Source organism: Perca flavescens, chromosome 18 (assembly GCF_004354835.1).
Source record: "Perca flavescens isolate YP-PL-M2 chromosome 18, PFLA_1.0, whole genome shotgun sequence".
In the NCBI taxonomy this organism is placed as follows: domain Eukaryota; kingdom Metazoa; phylum Chordata; class Actinopteri; order Perciformes; family Percidae; genus Perca; species Perca flavescens.
This window is the reverse complement of record NC_041348.1, coordinates 13567574-13584148: the sequence shown is the minus strand read 5'-3', so window position 1 is coordinate 13584148 and position 16575 is coordinate 13567574. Positions and strand designations below refer to the sequence as shown.

Genomic DNA, 16575 nt, shown 5'->3' with positions numbered 1-16575 from the left:
TTTGTGAGAATTTGCCTGTTGACATGATTTGTAATATTTTTATCTGACACGCCACGTCAGAAATAGGATTCTCTGCCTGCCGACGCTGATTTCAAACGCGAGGAGGAAGATCATGTCAAGGAGGCGTATGTCACTCGCCTCTCCCCTCAATGTGCAGCTCGGCAGGCATCACAATGTTTTGCACATTCAATTTCCTGTGTTTAAATCTGACACGCAGGTTTTGTTTTCGTTTTCCCTTTACCAAACTGAATATGATAATGTCACTTGGGAATTGTTAGATGAAAAGATTTCCATGGTGCCGTCAGCTTTATTTTTTGTCTTTTTATTTTTTTTTGCAGTGAAGATGAATTGAACAGTAGGCGCAGGGTTTGGAACCAATACAGCATACATTATAATGAAATCATCTTCTTTTTTCTGTTCACACAAGCTACGCTTTGAAAATGGAGTTTGCAAACCAAATTGGATTAGAAATGGTGGATATTTTGTTAGGTATCTCTCCAATTTCACAGTGTGTGTGTTTGAGTGCGGGTTTGTGTGTGTGCGTGTGCGTGTGCGTGCGTGCGTGCGTGTGTGTAAACCTGCTTGAATGTTGTCAGATTCTTGAGTCCGTAGCTATCAATATTAATATTGATTCAAAGCTTTAGTCTTCAAAACAAGCGATTCTGTTTCATCTCTTCTCTGTTTGACCCTTCGGCAGCATCAAAAACTAAACTTTTAGTTGTTGTTTTAGAAGAACAGTTACAGTTGTCATATCCATGTCTACACTTTTGGTTTATTACCACTTTTATGATTTCACGACCCCAGTACTGAAGGGACACATCTAAATGTGCAAGAAATGTGTTTTGCTCACAATATGTTAGGCTCAGATCAGTTACATCAGGTAGCTGTGTCACTACTAAGTCGTTCTATGCATTTGAACAATGTGTGACTCAAAGTGCTCAAAGGCTGAGCAGGTACGAGCAACACAGTCAGGTTTTCAGAACGTTCACTGGAGATGCATAACAACGATTTACGGCCCAAGTGTGGACATTGGGCAAAGTAAAAAATCCATAAAGTCCTGTCTTTGGGATTAAATCTCAGAAATCACATCAATGTGACAAGAAGAGCCATAACATACAGGAAAAAAACAGGTTTCAGAGTTTGTTACAGCATCGTGTCACACAAGGAACGAGTGCAAAAGTAAATCTTCTAATAAAATGGATTATCTCTTCACAGCTTTGAAAAAGGGGCGATTCTGGATCACTCCCGACCCCTACCACAATGACGACAACATCCAGATTGGACGTGAAGTCAAGATATCTTGTCAGGTATAGTTGCACTGGCAGAGTAAACGCACACATATGCAGGGGCGGACTGGGACAAAAATGTGGCCCTGGCAATTCCGTCCCTTACCGGCCCGATGAGGCACACTTACAGTCTTTCATAATGAAATAATACACACACTGGAGCAATTCATAAAACCTTCAAATAAACTACCATGACACCATCTCAGAATAGAATGGAAATGCTTTCATGTTTAAAACATATTATTATATACACCCAAAACACCAAAGTACAAAGACATAGCTAGCGGACCAGACGCAAGCTTTTATTTTGAAAAGTAGAAGCCCGACAGCACCAGACGGGAGGCTCCAGGCTGCAGCCGTACAATGTTGCATATTTTGGTTAGTGTGAAACGCCAGTGTTCGGCCCAAGAGTGTTTCGGCCCTTCTGGCATTCGCCAGATTGCCAGTCCGCCTATGCATGTACGCATATAATAAACATTAAGTCACTCAAAAAAGCAACACAAATAACAATGTGCTGAATGTCCTATAGGTGGAGGCGACTCCACCAGAGGAGCTGACTTTTAGCTGGCTGAAGAATGGCCGCGCCCTGCGGAGCTCAGAGCGTATGGTCATCACCCAGACGGACCCCGACATCTCCCCCGGGACCACCAACCTGGACATCATAGACCTCAAGTTCACCGACTTCGGCACGTACACCTGCGTGGCTGCGCTGAAGGGAGGAGGCATCCCTGATATCAGCATTGATGTTAACATCTCTTCCACTACTGGTGAGCCTCACACCCCTTTGTGTCAGTGACGCATCTACACACCTCCCGCAACACATTCGACTCACACATCTTGTAGCCACTTTAGTCATACACACATGCTTTAGAAGATCAAGAGATTGAAAATGCTTAGTGACAAAACAAAGGAAAAAAAAAAAAAAAAATGGCAGTGTTTCTTAGACTGTGGGGCTTGGGACTTTAACTGTTTTTAACAATTGATGTCTTATTTTTGTAGTTTGTGTTATCAGTCCTATCAGTTTTGATATCATTTTCTTCTAATCGTGTACAGTCAGTGAGTTATTCAAACCTTTTTTCAAAACATTTTAGTTGTGATCTTCTATTGTATTGTAAAACTCTATGCATTTACAACTATGTTAAGTACAGTAGGTCAAAGTTGAACAAGAAACTTACTATGCGCTATCTACTGAGCGTTGACAACTGACAGGTGAAAAACACTCATTAAAGTTCATCTTGGTATTTGTCTCTAGGTAAGTGGTTCATGTTGTACAGTTAAACTGATGGCTAAAGTGGTTGCTCTTAAAGCTGTTTCCTTTAAATGGTCACTTCACCCAAATCATGTTTTCCCACTTATCTCATGTGGTATAACGCAATGCAGAAACTTTTGGTTCTATCTGCGCAGGGTTTTAACATATCTGCAGCTGAGAATAGTAAACCCCAACAACACAATGGAGGGGAATTAAGTTGTGTCTGTGGTGTTAACAGCATTTAAATGCATCCATGTTTTTTTTTTTTATGTTATAGTTCCCAATTAAAAAACAATTGACAGTGAGGTCTTTGGATTATCCAGACTTACCAGGACATCTTTTTATTGGTTTGGTAGCACAAGCAAAACTCCACTGCCATTATGCTAGGGTGGCAGCGTAAGCCTCATAAAATCAAATTATCAAAACCTAAGCAGATAAAGGCAAAACTATCTGAAATATTTGTGTGTGTGTGTGTGTGTGTGTGTGTGTGTGTGTGTGTGTGTGTGTGTGTGTGTGTGTGTGTGTGTGTGTGTGTGTGTGTGTGTGTGTGTGTGTGTGTGAGTGATTTGGGTGAACTGACCTTTTAAGTCCACAATCTCCACAGGATGAGAATGACTTTATGTTTTCTTTAGACTGTAGTCACTGCCTGACTAAATTCCATGAATCTGTCCAAGGCTGAAACATCAAGTTCAATAACCGTAATTCCTTGTTATTGAACATAATTGTAACACAGCAACTCCATCGGTCCAACTAATCAGAGACTAAACATCCATCGTCCTCCCATCTAATTGGCTGCTTCCACCACTGTTCTGACTAACGTTTGTATACAGCATGTTAGTAACACAACATACCAGTCCACCTTGTCTACTGAGCTGCATCATTCTAGTTAAGCACTAGTCGTGGCATTTTGAGTAGTAGAAACAGAACAGTGTTACAGCAGCAGTTTGTTGCCTTTTAGATACTCTGCTTTCTTGTTGTGCATGGTTGTTTCAAAAGAAGGCAAAGCGTAGGTGCTAAGATAATGAAATCATTCAATCTTTAAAAGTATAATCAAAAGACAAAAAAATCTGCTGTCAAACATCCCCTTTTTCTATCTATTGTTTTAGATTCAAACATCAATCAACCCTCTCTGCTGTCAGATTTAATAAGAAAGAAGGCGGGAACAGCTTCACAGGCAACAAAAGCGAGCCAGGCTTTTAGAAGCCTGCTACATAACACGTTGAGTACAGTTAACAATACGTTTTGTGCGTACTCACAGCCTGCAGGCTCTGCAATAATGGTGAAACGCAGTGGTTGGAGAGACAAAGCGATAACACATGTAACGGGACAGGAATGGTGGTCTTTTATCTGTAATCTCCAGTGTGAGGTCAGTCAGTGTGCAGCAAATGTGTGGTAATACTCCGATGTCACCAGGCATTACTTGATTGCCCATAGACTCCATCCAGAGGTGTGTGACCCTATCCACTCAGAGGTGCCACAATCGGGAGTCTCCTGCTTGCTGCTCTCTCATCCCACATTTTCAGATTTTCCATGTGGGGGGATTCCCGGCGTGGGTTGGTGTTGCCGCTGGCACAGGAGATATCTGTTTATGCTTTGAATTGACTGGCGTGTGTTCTCTACTGATAAGTGACTTTTGGGTTGTGTGATATTTTGCAACTTGGGATTGGGTTCATCGCAATCTATTTCCCCTTTTACACGCACGCACGCGAGCACACACACTGACGGGCACTTTTTGACACTTGCGCACCCTTACCTCCTCTCACAGTTTTGTTTTTCCATCGCACACACACCCCGCTGCCACTCACAGCGTGAACATGAAAGCAGTGTGTCGACCTTGGGTGCATAATTATTGTTAGATAATCCTTTGATAATCCCTGCACTATAAAACAGTGGGATCAATCGCACCTGCCAAGATTGTTTCCTCATTATCTTTTAAGTAGTGCAGTCTCTTCTTTTGGAGTGCCTGTGCGATGGCATTGCATTAACACAGACCCTTTAATGTGTAAAAAAAAAAAAAAAAACACACACACTGCTGCCTGACTAAGGAAATGACCGAGAAAATGACTCCCTCAAAATGACACACTATTGTGATCAAATGAAATGAAAGGTTTCCTCGAGGCTTCGATGTGATTGCTTCTTAAGCTTTCATTGTTCCAGTCAGATGTGTGGGTATGAGATATTATAAAGGTGTTGCATTGTCATAAAGCTGTTCCTGTCATAGGAAATAATATATTGAATTTTGCTTCCGCCAGTAACAATTCCCGCCGCTTTACCTGGGATGTGACTGGGCTGTTTTCCTGGAGAATGCTTGTCATGTGTGGAGTTTCTTTCAGTCAGATTGATGCCGTGAATCAGAGAAGCGTCTTCACTGAGCGGCACAGTATAGCTGTTGTGTACTAAAGCGCCTTGTGCCTCTGCCTGCATACGCCTGCAGCCTGTTTTGGGGTGAATAAGCCCCGGTTTTGTTCCTCTGCCTGTTCTCCTGAAGGGAGAAAGCACGAGCCGCAATTAGAAGTCCTAATAAAAGCGTTTAGAAGAGATTATGCTGCAGGTCTGCCAGGGTTTCGTGCTGGGGAACTGGTTGGGAAGCGATTGAGCCTAAAGTGTCTCTAGTTTGAACACTTTAGAGCTTGCTGGCTGCTCCAGCATTGGCTCCAGTTCCAGATTCCAAACCTGGATTTAGCCCCAGCCCACAGCACGTCTCCATGAAAGAGAATATTCATTATCTTCCATTCTTTCAACTTTTGATGAACACAGATTTCAGCAGCCTTCATGATTTCTCCCTTTTGCCAAACAGCACTAATATTTGCTATCATGGCACACTCATTAAATAAGCAACTTCTTTTCTCGTCAGGGCTCCTGGAGATTGAAGGCTAATGCTTATTTATGAGCGTGGTCTGGAAACGAGGACACAGACCTCCCCTTTGGATACTGTCAGGATTAAGAACCGCAAGACACAGGAACAGCTGAAAAGAGTTACGAGCATTAGTGTAAAACATAAAACATCCCATAAACTTCCAACAGGAACTAGCTGATTATTCCTCTCATTAGTCCGCCTAAAAAAAAACGTGTGTTTAGTGGGTGTGTCTTGCTGGATAATTGATAGATGATGCAATTATTGCCATTGCTCTGACTCTGAAATGTTATTTGGCATCAGATTGGAGCTACCATGAGGATCATCTTAGAAATACATTTTTAATAGCATGAAGAGTTATTACGGATGGATTCCTGACATTTAGACTGGATACCCGCTTATTGCACTCTCTGTATTATAATTACAATAAACACTGTATTCTACGGCCTTAGTTCAAGGAAACTACATCACTGCCTCATCCTTAGTCTGATTGTTGATCACAAAGTAAGTATTGGGATTGAAAGTCACCTCTCTCTTCTTGCGAGAGAGATAAATCCTTCCATGATGAGTCCCTCAATTAGCATCCCCATCACACCTGAAAAACTCTGGCACCACCCAGTGTTTCTGTCAATCTAAAGAATCACAGCAGTTAATGAATTAAGCAAATCCATTAAGTGCTCAGTTGATTAAAACATGAGCTGGTTTAATAAACACCAAAGTACACGCTTTTTAAAAAAAAAGAAAATTATCCAAAAATGAATTTGAGTCATCTAAAGCTTGTGGCAGGCATGCTCGTCTCTGTCTGTCCTCCTTTTAACCGTCCTGTTGTCTGTTTGACTCTGATTCGTCATGAGCTGCCATCATCCGAGAGACCGTGCCACATGAGGCTCTAACAGGGGCAGCATGACCGCTGGCTGTTGACTGCGCTGATGCGCTTGTTTCAGCAGTAAATTCACTGACCCCGTTAAAGAAAAACCTGGTCTGCATCCTGACTCACCTACAGGGTGCAAAGGTTCAACTGCTGTTTGGTCACAGTGGGTGGAAACAACTTGTTTGCTGCTTTTGTATGGACATGTGGAGTTTGTCCAGAATGTGGTTCTTTGTTGATGTTCGTCACATGTCCAATCACTTTCATTGCTTTTTTTCTTTTGTATTTATATTGTAGGAAATCTAGCTGGTCCAACAACAGTCTGAAAACACACTGAAAAAAATATTAAAATATCCTGTAAGAAGTGCATCATACTTTTGCAGCATGTCTGTTTTTTTGCTGTGTTGAAAGTTACGTCAAGTATGGATTAATTTCAAATTGATAAAATAAATGAATAGATTGGCTAAGCCCCGCACCCCCTTACATAGTTAATGTTGCAGTGGCATGTATGCAGTTTTACAATAACAGAGGCACCCAAAATTCTTAGTCATTTCTCAAACAATTGGTTATTGATTCCTCACAAGACAATAGCAAGCTTCTCATTTATAACCGGCAACAGTTAAGTTTGCCATCTGAAATTACATCCATCTTATGTTGTCAACCGTTACTTTTCCAACTAATTTAGCTAACGTTTGCTTGAAAGACACTATGTCTTGTTGACTTTTCCATGTTTCAAGTTGACTTGTTTTAAAACCAGAATCCTGTAAAAGCGGTCTTAGATATGCACTTGATGACTACATACGTGATATCATGCAAAAAATGTAGCTTAAAGCTGCATGAAGATTTTAGGAAACATTGAGGAGTGTTTCTTGGGTAATATGTTTATAAGCTATAGTTGCTGGAGTGTGAACTTCCCCAAATCTAATAAAGAGCATGACAAAGCTGCTAACATTAGCCCAAAATTTGAACCAGCTTCCACACAGTTGGGATACTATACAGTGGATGTGCTAGTTGTGAGTGGGGCTTTGCTTATTTTAATGTAACCACACAAATTAATATAGGAAGTTAATGATGTGCACATTGGGCCTGGATGTATGTTTAGCTTATGTTAGACCAGATAAATGCACTGTTTGATCCATTCCTTACACTTATGCTTTTACAGTATTCTTTGGTTATGGAAAAGCTCAAAAAAGACACCACCTCGCTCCTGCTTCAGCCCTGGATATGCACACAGCTTCAACATGCAGATAAATCCAGAGTCTGACAGGCCTGCCATGTCTAGTTATGGCTTCTAAGCTGGGATCGGACAATTGCTGTTCAGGGTAGCGACTGGTCAGTTACATGTAGGTGGCATATATGTCTGTAATAATAAAACTGAAACACAAAGGAAATGAGATGTGACGTTTAAAACCCCTCTACATTGAAAAGATGGTCCAGTCCGTTCATTGAAATGAATAATAAAGAAAAACTAATGTGGAAAGTCTTTGTACTGAAAACCTGAAGTTAAAAATCTCTGACCACTGTAAGATACAAAATTGGGTTAGGAACTACGAACTGGGCTAAAAAATAATGAGAGCAGTAGATCCCAGCCAACAGAGGTTCGGAAACAGGCCCAGTGGGCTGTGAACTGGGATGAAGGGGCCTAAAAGCTGTCTCAAAGCTGGGATGCTGTCCTGAGAAATCTACCATATGAACAGTAGGTGCCACGGCCATGCCACTTCTAGAAGGATAGGCATATGAACATCTGGCAGCATATGTCAGCACAACATCTGGGATGTTGCTGCTGAAGACTGTCGGTGTTGTCTGTACACACAAATATGTACACTACAGGTGTAGTGGTAGCCATTGGAGGTGTACTGTGACCAGTTTTCCCTTTGATGCAAGTCCATGATATACAGTGGGGGAAATAAGTATTTGACCCCTTGCTGATTTTGCAGGTTTGCCCACTTACAAAGAATGCAAAAATCTACAATTTTAATCATATTTACATTCTAACAGTGAAAGACAGAATCCCAAAGAAAATTCCAGAAAATCACATCATATGAATTTATTAAAATTGATAACCATCTGATGAGGAAAAACAAGTATTTGACCCCCTGGACAAACAGCAAGTATTCTGGCTCCTACAAGCCAGTTAGTCTTTCTTTAAGACACAGCCCCAATCCGAACCAATTATCTACATTAAATACACCTGCCTCACCTCGTTACCTGTATAAAAGACACCTGTCAACACCCAAACAACCAGCATCCAACATCACCACCATGGGCAAGACCAAAGAGCTTTCTACGGACATCAGGGACAAGATTGTTGATCTGCACAAGGCTGGGATGGGCTACAAGAGAATCGGAAAGCAACTTGGAGAGAAAGATCAACTGTCGGTGCAGTTATCAGGAAATGGAAGAAGCACCACACCACCGCCAACCTCCCTCGGTCTGGGCCTCCACACAAGATCTTGCCTCGTGGGGTGTCCCTGATCATGCGAACGGTGAGGAATCATCCCAAAACCACAAGGGGGGAACTGATGAATCAACTGAAGGCAGCTGGGACCACAGTTACAAAAGAAACGGTTGGTAACACACTACGCCGTCATGGATTGAAATCCTGCAGCGCACGCAAGGTCCCCCTGCTCAAGAAGAAACATGTACAGGCCCGCATGAAGTTCGCCATTCACCACCTGGACGACTCAGAAGAGGCCTGGAAGAAGGTGATGTGGTCAGATGAGACCAAAATAGAACTTTTTGGCCTCAACTCAACTCGTCGTGTTTGGAGGGCAAAGAACACCGAGTACAACCCAAAGAACACCATCCCCACCGTCAAGCATGGTGGTGGCAACATCATGCTTTGGGGGTGCTTTTCAGCCAAGGGGACGGGACAACTCCATCGTATTGAGGGGAGGATGGACGGGGCCATGTATCGTGGAATTCTGGACCGACATCTCCTTCCCTCAGTGAGAGAGCTGAATATGGGTCGAGGATGGGTGTTTCAGCACGACAACGACCCTAAGCACACCGCCAAAGCAACAAAAGAGTGGCTGAAGAAGAAGCACATCAAGGTTCTGGAGTGGCCTAGCCAGTCTCCAGACCTGAATCCGATTGAAAATCTTTGGAGGGAGCTTAAAATTCGAGTTGCCAGGCGACAACCTCGGAACCTGAATGATTTGGAGGCTGTCTGCAGGGAGGAGTGGGCCAACATCCCTGCCGAAATGTGCACAAACCTTGTCACCAACTATAAAAACCGTTTGACATCTGTGCTGGCCAATAATGGCTTTTCTACAAAATATTAACATGCTGTTTGTCCAGGGGGTCAAATACTTGTTTTTCCTCATCAGATGGTTATCAATTTTAATAAATTCATATGATGTGATTTTCTGGAATTTTCTTTGGGATTCTGTCTTTCACTGTTAGAATGTACATATGATTAAAATTTTAGATTTTTGCATTCTTTGTAAGTGGGCAAACCTGCAAAATCAGCAAGGGGTCAAATACTTATTTCCCCCACTGTATGTTAAAAATATGAAATTGAGTACTTGAGCTATTTGCATAAACTCTGGTCCTTCCAGGGAGTTGCTGTGTGTATTTGTGCGTTTTCTTTTTATCTGGGCAGTGGGTATTCCTTTTAATCAGACTGGTTGGTTAAATGTATTAAAAAAAAGTGTTTGTGTGGCCACAAATGAAACTGTAACCCAAGAGGGCTTTGGTATTGAAAGCCTGCTGCTCTTCAATCTCAGCCACATTAATTCATGAGAGGTTTGTGTTATTTTTGATGAGCATGGTAAGATATCGGGGGAACAGCATAGAGCTGAAAAACACACACAGTAGTATGTCTGGTCAGTAGTGTGTTGCTGCAGTCTATCAAAGCACTCTGCCAATTTTAACACATCTGTGGATATTTATCACACTACAGCAACCCGGGGTGTAGATGCAGCTCTGCCACACACACACACACACACACACACACACACACACACACACACACACACACACACACACACACACACACAGATTCACAAACATGTCCACACAGGTCCAGGACTCAGAGGAGCAGAAAGTCCTGTCACATTGTGACCAACTCATTGGCCTCAAGCTGTCAAAACACACACTCTCACACATACAGAGACACACTCTGAAGGACTTGCAGTTGAAGAGTTGCCATGGTGATGGGGAGTGATGTCACCGCACTTATCCCGAAAAGGGGGCAACAGGAATGTTGTTTACTCTTAAAAACGTATGTGTACACAACTCTAGCTCCCATCGCTGTAAGAAATGCCAGAAATGTTTACGTTTTGCAGTCAGCTCACATTGTGCTGTGTCTGCTGTGTCGCTGCTGGATCCTGCTAAAAGGCTCCAGCAATCAGCCTCTACACTTAGAGGATCATTCCAGCTGAGGCCCTAGAGAGGTGCAGCACTATTGAGGCCAAATAAGGAGGTCCAGTCCCAATTTAGCAACACAAAGTACCCAAGCACATACACACACACACTTAGATGCAATGTTGTCAGACACAGAACAATGAGAAGCATCCCATTGAGGAACTGAGGCCGGATCACAGCATGGTGTCACCCGTGGGCGACAAGAGAGAAACTCAGCTATACACACATGCACGTGCAGAGACATTAAACCACATAAGCGCGTGCTACACAAGCATACGCACACAGCGGGCATGCTCTGCAGGCATCACTGGCATTTGGATGGCTTTGGCACAATGAGAGCACAGTGAAGACCAGTGGCAGGCTTTCTGCCATACTCAGTGGTCACTTTCACACACAGAGGCAGGGTGTTCACTTGGAAAGAGAGAGCAGGAGGAAGAACGAGGTACAGGTTAAGAAAGAGAGAGAGGTGAGCAAGTGTCTGTGTGCATGTATGCCTGTTTGCGTTTCCATGATGGTGCGGAGAGAGACAATGGCAGCTGATGGCCAGTGTTTGTGCTGCCAAACCCAATAGACAGACAAATGTAATTGCCTGTCTAATCTGGGCTGTGGAGAGGCCAGGTGTAATGATGGCAACTCAGTGAATACACCTCTCTTCCACTCGCTAATGGATGCTTGCTGCTCCCCTCCTATCCTGTCGCTGTCAATTCACCATTGCACTGTTTGGAACCCAAGGAAACGTTCGGAAAAGTGGAGAAAATATGCTGTGGAAAGAAATATGTCAGCTCTTGACACCTGGCTGCCTCAGTCAAGACATTGAGTGAATACCAATCAGCAAATGTTTGAGAGTGAAATAAGCGTCTGCTGTCATTGTCTGTGCGGAGATAATTTTTGCTTCTCCTTTGGTGCCAAACAGCATTGCCAAGTTGTATCTGTGAATGATCAGTGTTCCACACCAATGCTAATGACACAAACATGTTTATGTATTCAAGTTCTACATAAATGTTGAACCAGCTGATAGCAGCTTTAGGTGTGGGTTACATGGCTGAAAAGTATTAATATGCCATAATACAATGATTAATCAACACAGTATTTCCCATATACAGTATAAATGGTTTAAAGCTGCTTTGATCAATATTTGTATAGTAACAATGGATCAAATGACTCCATGTGTGTGAAAGGGTGTCCTGTGTAATTACCACCTGACTCCAGTTCCTCCCAGCTCTACGGAGCGTTTTTTAGCTCATTGTTTTGTTTTTACGTCCCACAACTTCACTGTTATGGTTCAACTCTCATCAGCATTGTCTTTAGAAGCAGCAGGCAGGTGTTTAAGTGGGGAAAAAACACAGACAAAGTAAAGTTACAAGTAAAAGCCCTGCATTGAAAAGTATCATCAGGAAAATGTACTAGTAAAAGTCCTCAATGCAGAAAAATCCTCACATTTTAGAAACTGGAAACGATCCAGTCGTGTGTTTAATCGGCTAATCATTTCAGCTGGTCTTGTAGCACTATATGTTGTTGGGTGGTTTAATTTATAATAAATCATCAAATTTTATAAACTACATGTGTTTTGTGTGCAAACATCTTAATTTGTAAAGTTAAAGTAACTAAAGCTGTCAGATTAATGTAGTGGTGTAAAAAGTACAATATTTCTCTTTGAAATGTAGCGGAGTAGAAGTAGAAAGTGGCATGAAAAGAAAAGACTCAAGTAAAGCACAAGTACCTAAAATTTGTACTTTAGTACAGTACTTGAGTAAATGTACTTAGTTACATTCAACCACTGCTGGTGACCATAGTGACACATCTGCCAGCTCAAGAACTAGATAATTCCTTCAGGAGTTGGTGAAGACTCCAAATCGATGCCGCAACTGTTTGCTAACACATTTGCCATATCAACTTATATGTTGGTGTTGGTTTTGTGCTTATAGCTTGTTTCCACTGCCCTGAAGTGGGCAACAATACATCTGTTATTCCAGGTTTTAGGTCCTTTTTAAATTTTGAATGGTTTTCCAAAAATACATTAAAAAAGAAAGGATTCTGTTACATTGTGCCCCATTCACAGCCTTTTCCAATTTTTAGTCTCACTCTTACTTTTCCTGGACATTCTGTGCATAACCTGGGGTCAACAATGAGCCAAATTTAGTTGTGTATGAGTTATTATTTCATTTTTATGTGAGGATGTGGTCTGGCAAAACCTTAAAATCGGGGCTGCATATTGAGCTTTTCCTTGTTTCTATCAGTTTGATTCATCTACAATTCACATTCCATTTTACATACCGCTCCATCATTTTGATTAAGTTAGTACTTTTTGACTCACCTTTAGGACAAAAGAAGTAACCGACAGTTGCAGAAATTGAGATAGCAGTAAGCTTGTTACCTCTCACCCTGACAGAAATGGGGTCAACAGAAATATAGCTGGACTCTGTTTCGTTTTCTGGAGATTTCTAGCGATTTCATCACTATGAAACTACATTGTGGCTTGACTTCATTCCAGCTGCAGCATTGTTTGGGCAGAATGACAGCGATGAAAATCATGAGGGAAGCATGACACGGTTTCATCATTGCTAAGAAGATTTTCACTCCTCGACTCACTTGCTGTAAACTATATTTGGGAACAGTGCTACAAAATAGTCCTGGAGTCTGCTGATGGTTTGGACTCGCTCATAAATACATGAACACAAAAATACACACACAGCACTCTAGGAGCCGGTGCAATTTGCCAGGTTTGCTAATTAAACAAATTTACTTGGCCAGCATGCTTGATGAGGAACCAGACTGCATGATTCAACCTGCTAGTTTTTCTGCTTTCCAAACTTAGAACACACAGTCAAGGAAACCAGCAAAGGTGTCCAGCAATTTGGCACTTCTTTTATTATTCATTGTTCACTTTCAGCAAAGGCTCTAACTGTCCATTAAACAAAGGCAAAAATATTTATTGGGTCATATTTTGTAACAAGGCCAGCAATAATGCTAAATCACCTTTGGGAGTGTTCTGTTGTAAATGCTCGGAAATATATGATGCTGTGCAGGGATTGAGTAGCTGCATGAGGAGGAGGGCAGAGAAGTAAAAAGCCGTGGAGACTGATGGTAATGATGGTGATAAGAAATATGAATGTTGTAATGGTGAAATACATCCTGAAAATAGTAATTGTGATGAGAATGTGATGTGATGATGAACATTATGATGAAAATGTGACAAGGATGATGATAATACTGTAATGCTGCTTCTTATAATGGCAATGCTGACGATGATGATGATATTATCTTAGAAGGGTAATGCGTTGCCTAGGCAGATGTGGAGCAGATAGAATGTGTGTATAGTGAGATTATTAGGTGGATTACATTAGCTTCTTATTTAGTGATTTATAGCCCGTTTCCACTGAAAGAAGTTTTCCAGGGGCCCAGGAACTATTTATTTGATTCTGCCATAGTTCCTGGCGACAGTGCCTGCTGTGCGGGTACTACTTTTTGATGCCCCAGGGACTATCGGTCAGAGTATACAGTGCTGAACGTCGCTGATTGCTCGAACATAAAACTCATGGCTGCTGCAGCTTGTGCACATCTTCATTCACACAGTAAGCAAGTACTACCACAGGTGCCACTAGTATCAATACTAAGATGGGTCTGACATTTCTTGTATGATTTATTGTAACCTAAGACATATAACATGTTAATTAGTTTTACTTCTTTGAAATAGTCCGGCACATAAACACAACTTTGTTTTTTGTACAGACAAAGTTCAATGACTCAGTTATATTTCCTTGTGTGTCTGTTATTGGACTAATTTGTTCACAGTTCAAGCAAAACTGGGATATTATTGTTTAGGTGCCTAGTACCTGGAAACTATTGGTCAAAAAGGACTATTAATGATACTTTTCTTTGACCGCCATGGTGACTAAGTGCATTTGCTTGTCAGCTCTTCATTGCATTGTTCATTGTTTGCCATTGCTTGATTGCATTTAACTTCCTCACTGCTGCCCTCCATGATGGTATTACTTAGGGTACATGCTCAGAGTCCAGACTCTAGCCGTTAGCCATTGCCGCTGCTAATATCCGCATGGTCTTTCCATACAAGCTGTGTATGTGGCTGATACTCAGCTTCATTGCCATTGCAACTTGGATGCTCATTCGCTTCCTCCCCACCTCTCCCCATACCTTCAACGCCACTTCTCCCCCCATTTGACATTTCCTCTTACCACGCCTGCTGACTTTCTAGAGCCCCATATCAGTCCCTCTTCTGTTTTTCTCTTTCTTAGTTCCCCCCAACCTGACAGTCCCTCGGGGCAAGTCCCCCCTGGTGGCCCGCGAGGGTGACACAGTGGAGCTGGAGTGCCTTGTTTCAGGGAAGCCCAAGCCCATCATCCTGTGGTCGCGAGCCGATAAGGAGGCGCCAATGCCAGACGGCAGCATGCAGATGGAGAGCTACGACGGTGTGCTGCGTATTGTTAATGTGTCCAGGGAGATGACGGGCTCGTACCGCTGCCAGACCAGCCAGTATAATGGGTTCAACGTGAAGCCCCGGGAGGCCGTGGTGGAGCTGATCGTACAATGTGAGTAGACAGACTGTGGCTACTTTTGTTTAAACTTTTGTTTGTGTATAAATGCATGTTGCAGTGTGGTGATATAGCCTGTGGCAGTGATATAGTATGTGTTTATGTAAGTATGGTGCGTCAATTGTCTCTGTGATGTGAGTTATGTGTATGCAGTGTAATAATCTTTGTGTTCTGGTCCACTGTGACCAAAATTGAAAATTCCTCCATTTCTTTCCCTCCACGCCCATCCAATTTCCTTCTGAAGGCTGTACAATTAGTCTAGTCCCCTGGTGCCCTCAGTCAGGTCTGAGAGGAAACAGCTCTGACCCCACCTCTTACACTAAGGGGGAGACTTCATCTGCTGAGTGTGAACTGTGCAGAACTAATATTAACAGAGGCACAAAGCTCTTGATACTGATGTCCACACTTATTAGGGTGTGTGTGTGTGTGAGAGTGTGAGTGTGTGTGGGTGGGTGTGGGTGCGTGCGTGCGTGCGTGCGTGCGTGCGTGCGTGCGTGCGTGAGTGCGCGCACATGAGAGAAGACCTAAATACTGTGTGCCAAGTCCCCGGGTCTTGGACCCCCTGCCACTGCTGCTCATTGTGAAACCCCTTCCCTTCCTTAAGATTTCACATTCAAAGATAGCTTTACAGCTAATTAGAGAGCGGCTAATTTATTCCCACTAGTATTCATTTTGTATTCATTTATGGAGATTTGAATGGCATATTACGAATGAACGTCAGGGATTCAAAGCGTTTTCACTCATTCAAGGGCTTGGGATATTTCTCTCCAATCGGAAAAAAAAAAACAACGGAAGATGGAAAGGAAGGAAATTAAAGTGATCCATGGTGGGTGCTACCATTCTCTGGCAAGTGATTATAGGAAATAGAAAAACTGAGTTCATAGCCACAGTCCCTTTGTTATCCTCATGGCCTACTTAGTTAATCCATACATTCTTCCATCTCAACTAACACTAATCTAGAAAGAACCTGTGCAGCAGTATGTCACTCTTACACTATTCTGATATGAATGGCAATTAACATGCTCTATGCTGACTGCTATGTTTTAAATGTCCGCCCCTGTTGGACTTGTCAAACATAAGACTGTAGAAAAACATTCAACAACTTTCAGTGTGAACAATAAAACAGAATAATGGCTGCAGCTCCACCAGGATTTTGAATTAAGATGAACTTGACACACCCACGACCAATATTTTGATTGAAGAGGAACAAAAGCAGTCCCCATACTGTTCTTGCCGACAAGAATTAGCGCCCTCAGTTTTATTGTACTCTCTACCATCTACCGCCATTTGCTATGGCGTTCACGTTTCAGCTCCGTTGTTAACCACTGTGCTGCGTGAAGAGTATTAATGAAATTTTGATGTGCTTTGAGGAGGACTGTGTTACATTTTTGGCTGAATTG

General features: G+C 42.4%; 1 protein-coding gene across 1 annotated transcript in view; it reads left to right on the top strand.

Moving 5' to 3' along the window:
• Window positions 1-16575, top strand: part of LOC114573011 (MAM domain-containing glycosylphosphatidylinositol anchor protein 2) — a 186936-nt gene that overhangs the window by 106300 nt on the left and 64061 nt on the right. Inside the window, exons 7-9 of the mRNA XM_028604875.1 lie at window positions 1216-1307; window positions 1816-2053; window positions 14879-15172. Of these exons, the coding sequence (XP_028460676.1) occupies window positions 1216-1307; window positions 1816-2053; window positions 14879-15172 (624 nt within the window). The remainder of the gene's footprint in view (window positions 1-1215; window positions 1308-1815; window positions 2054-14878; window positions 15173-16575) is intronic.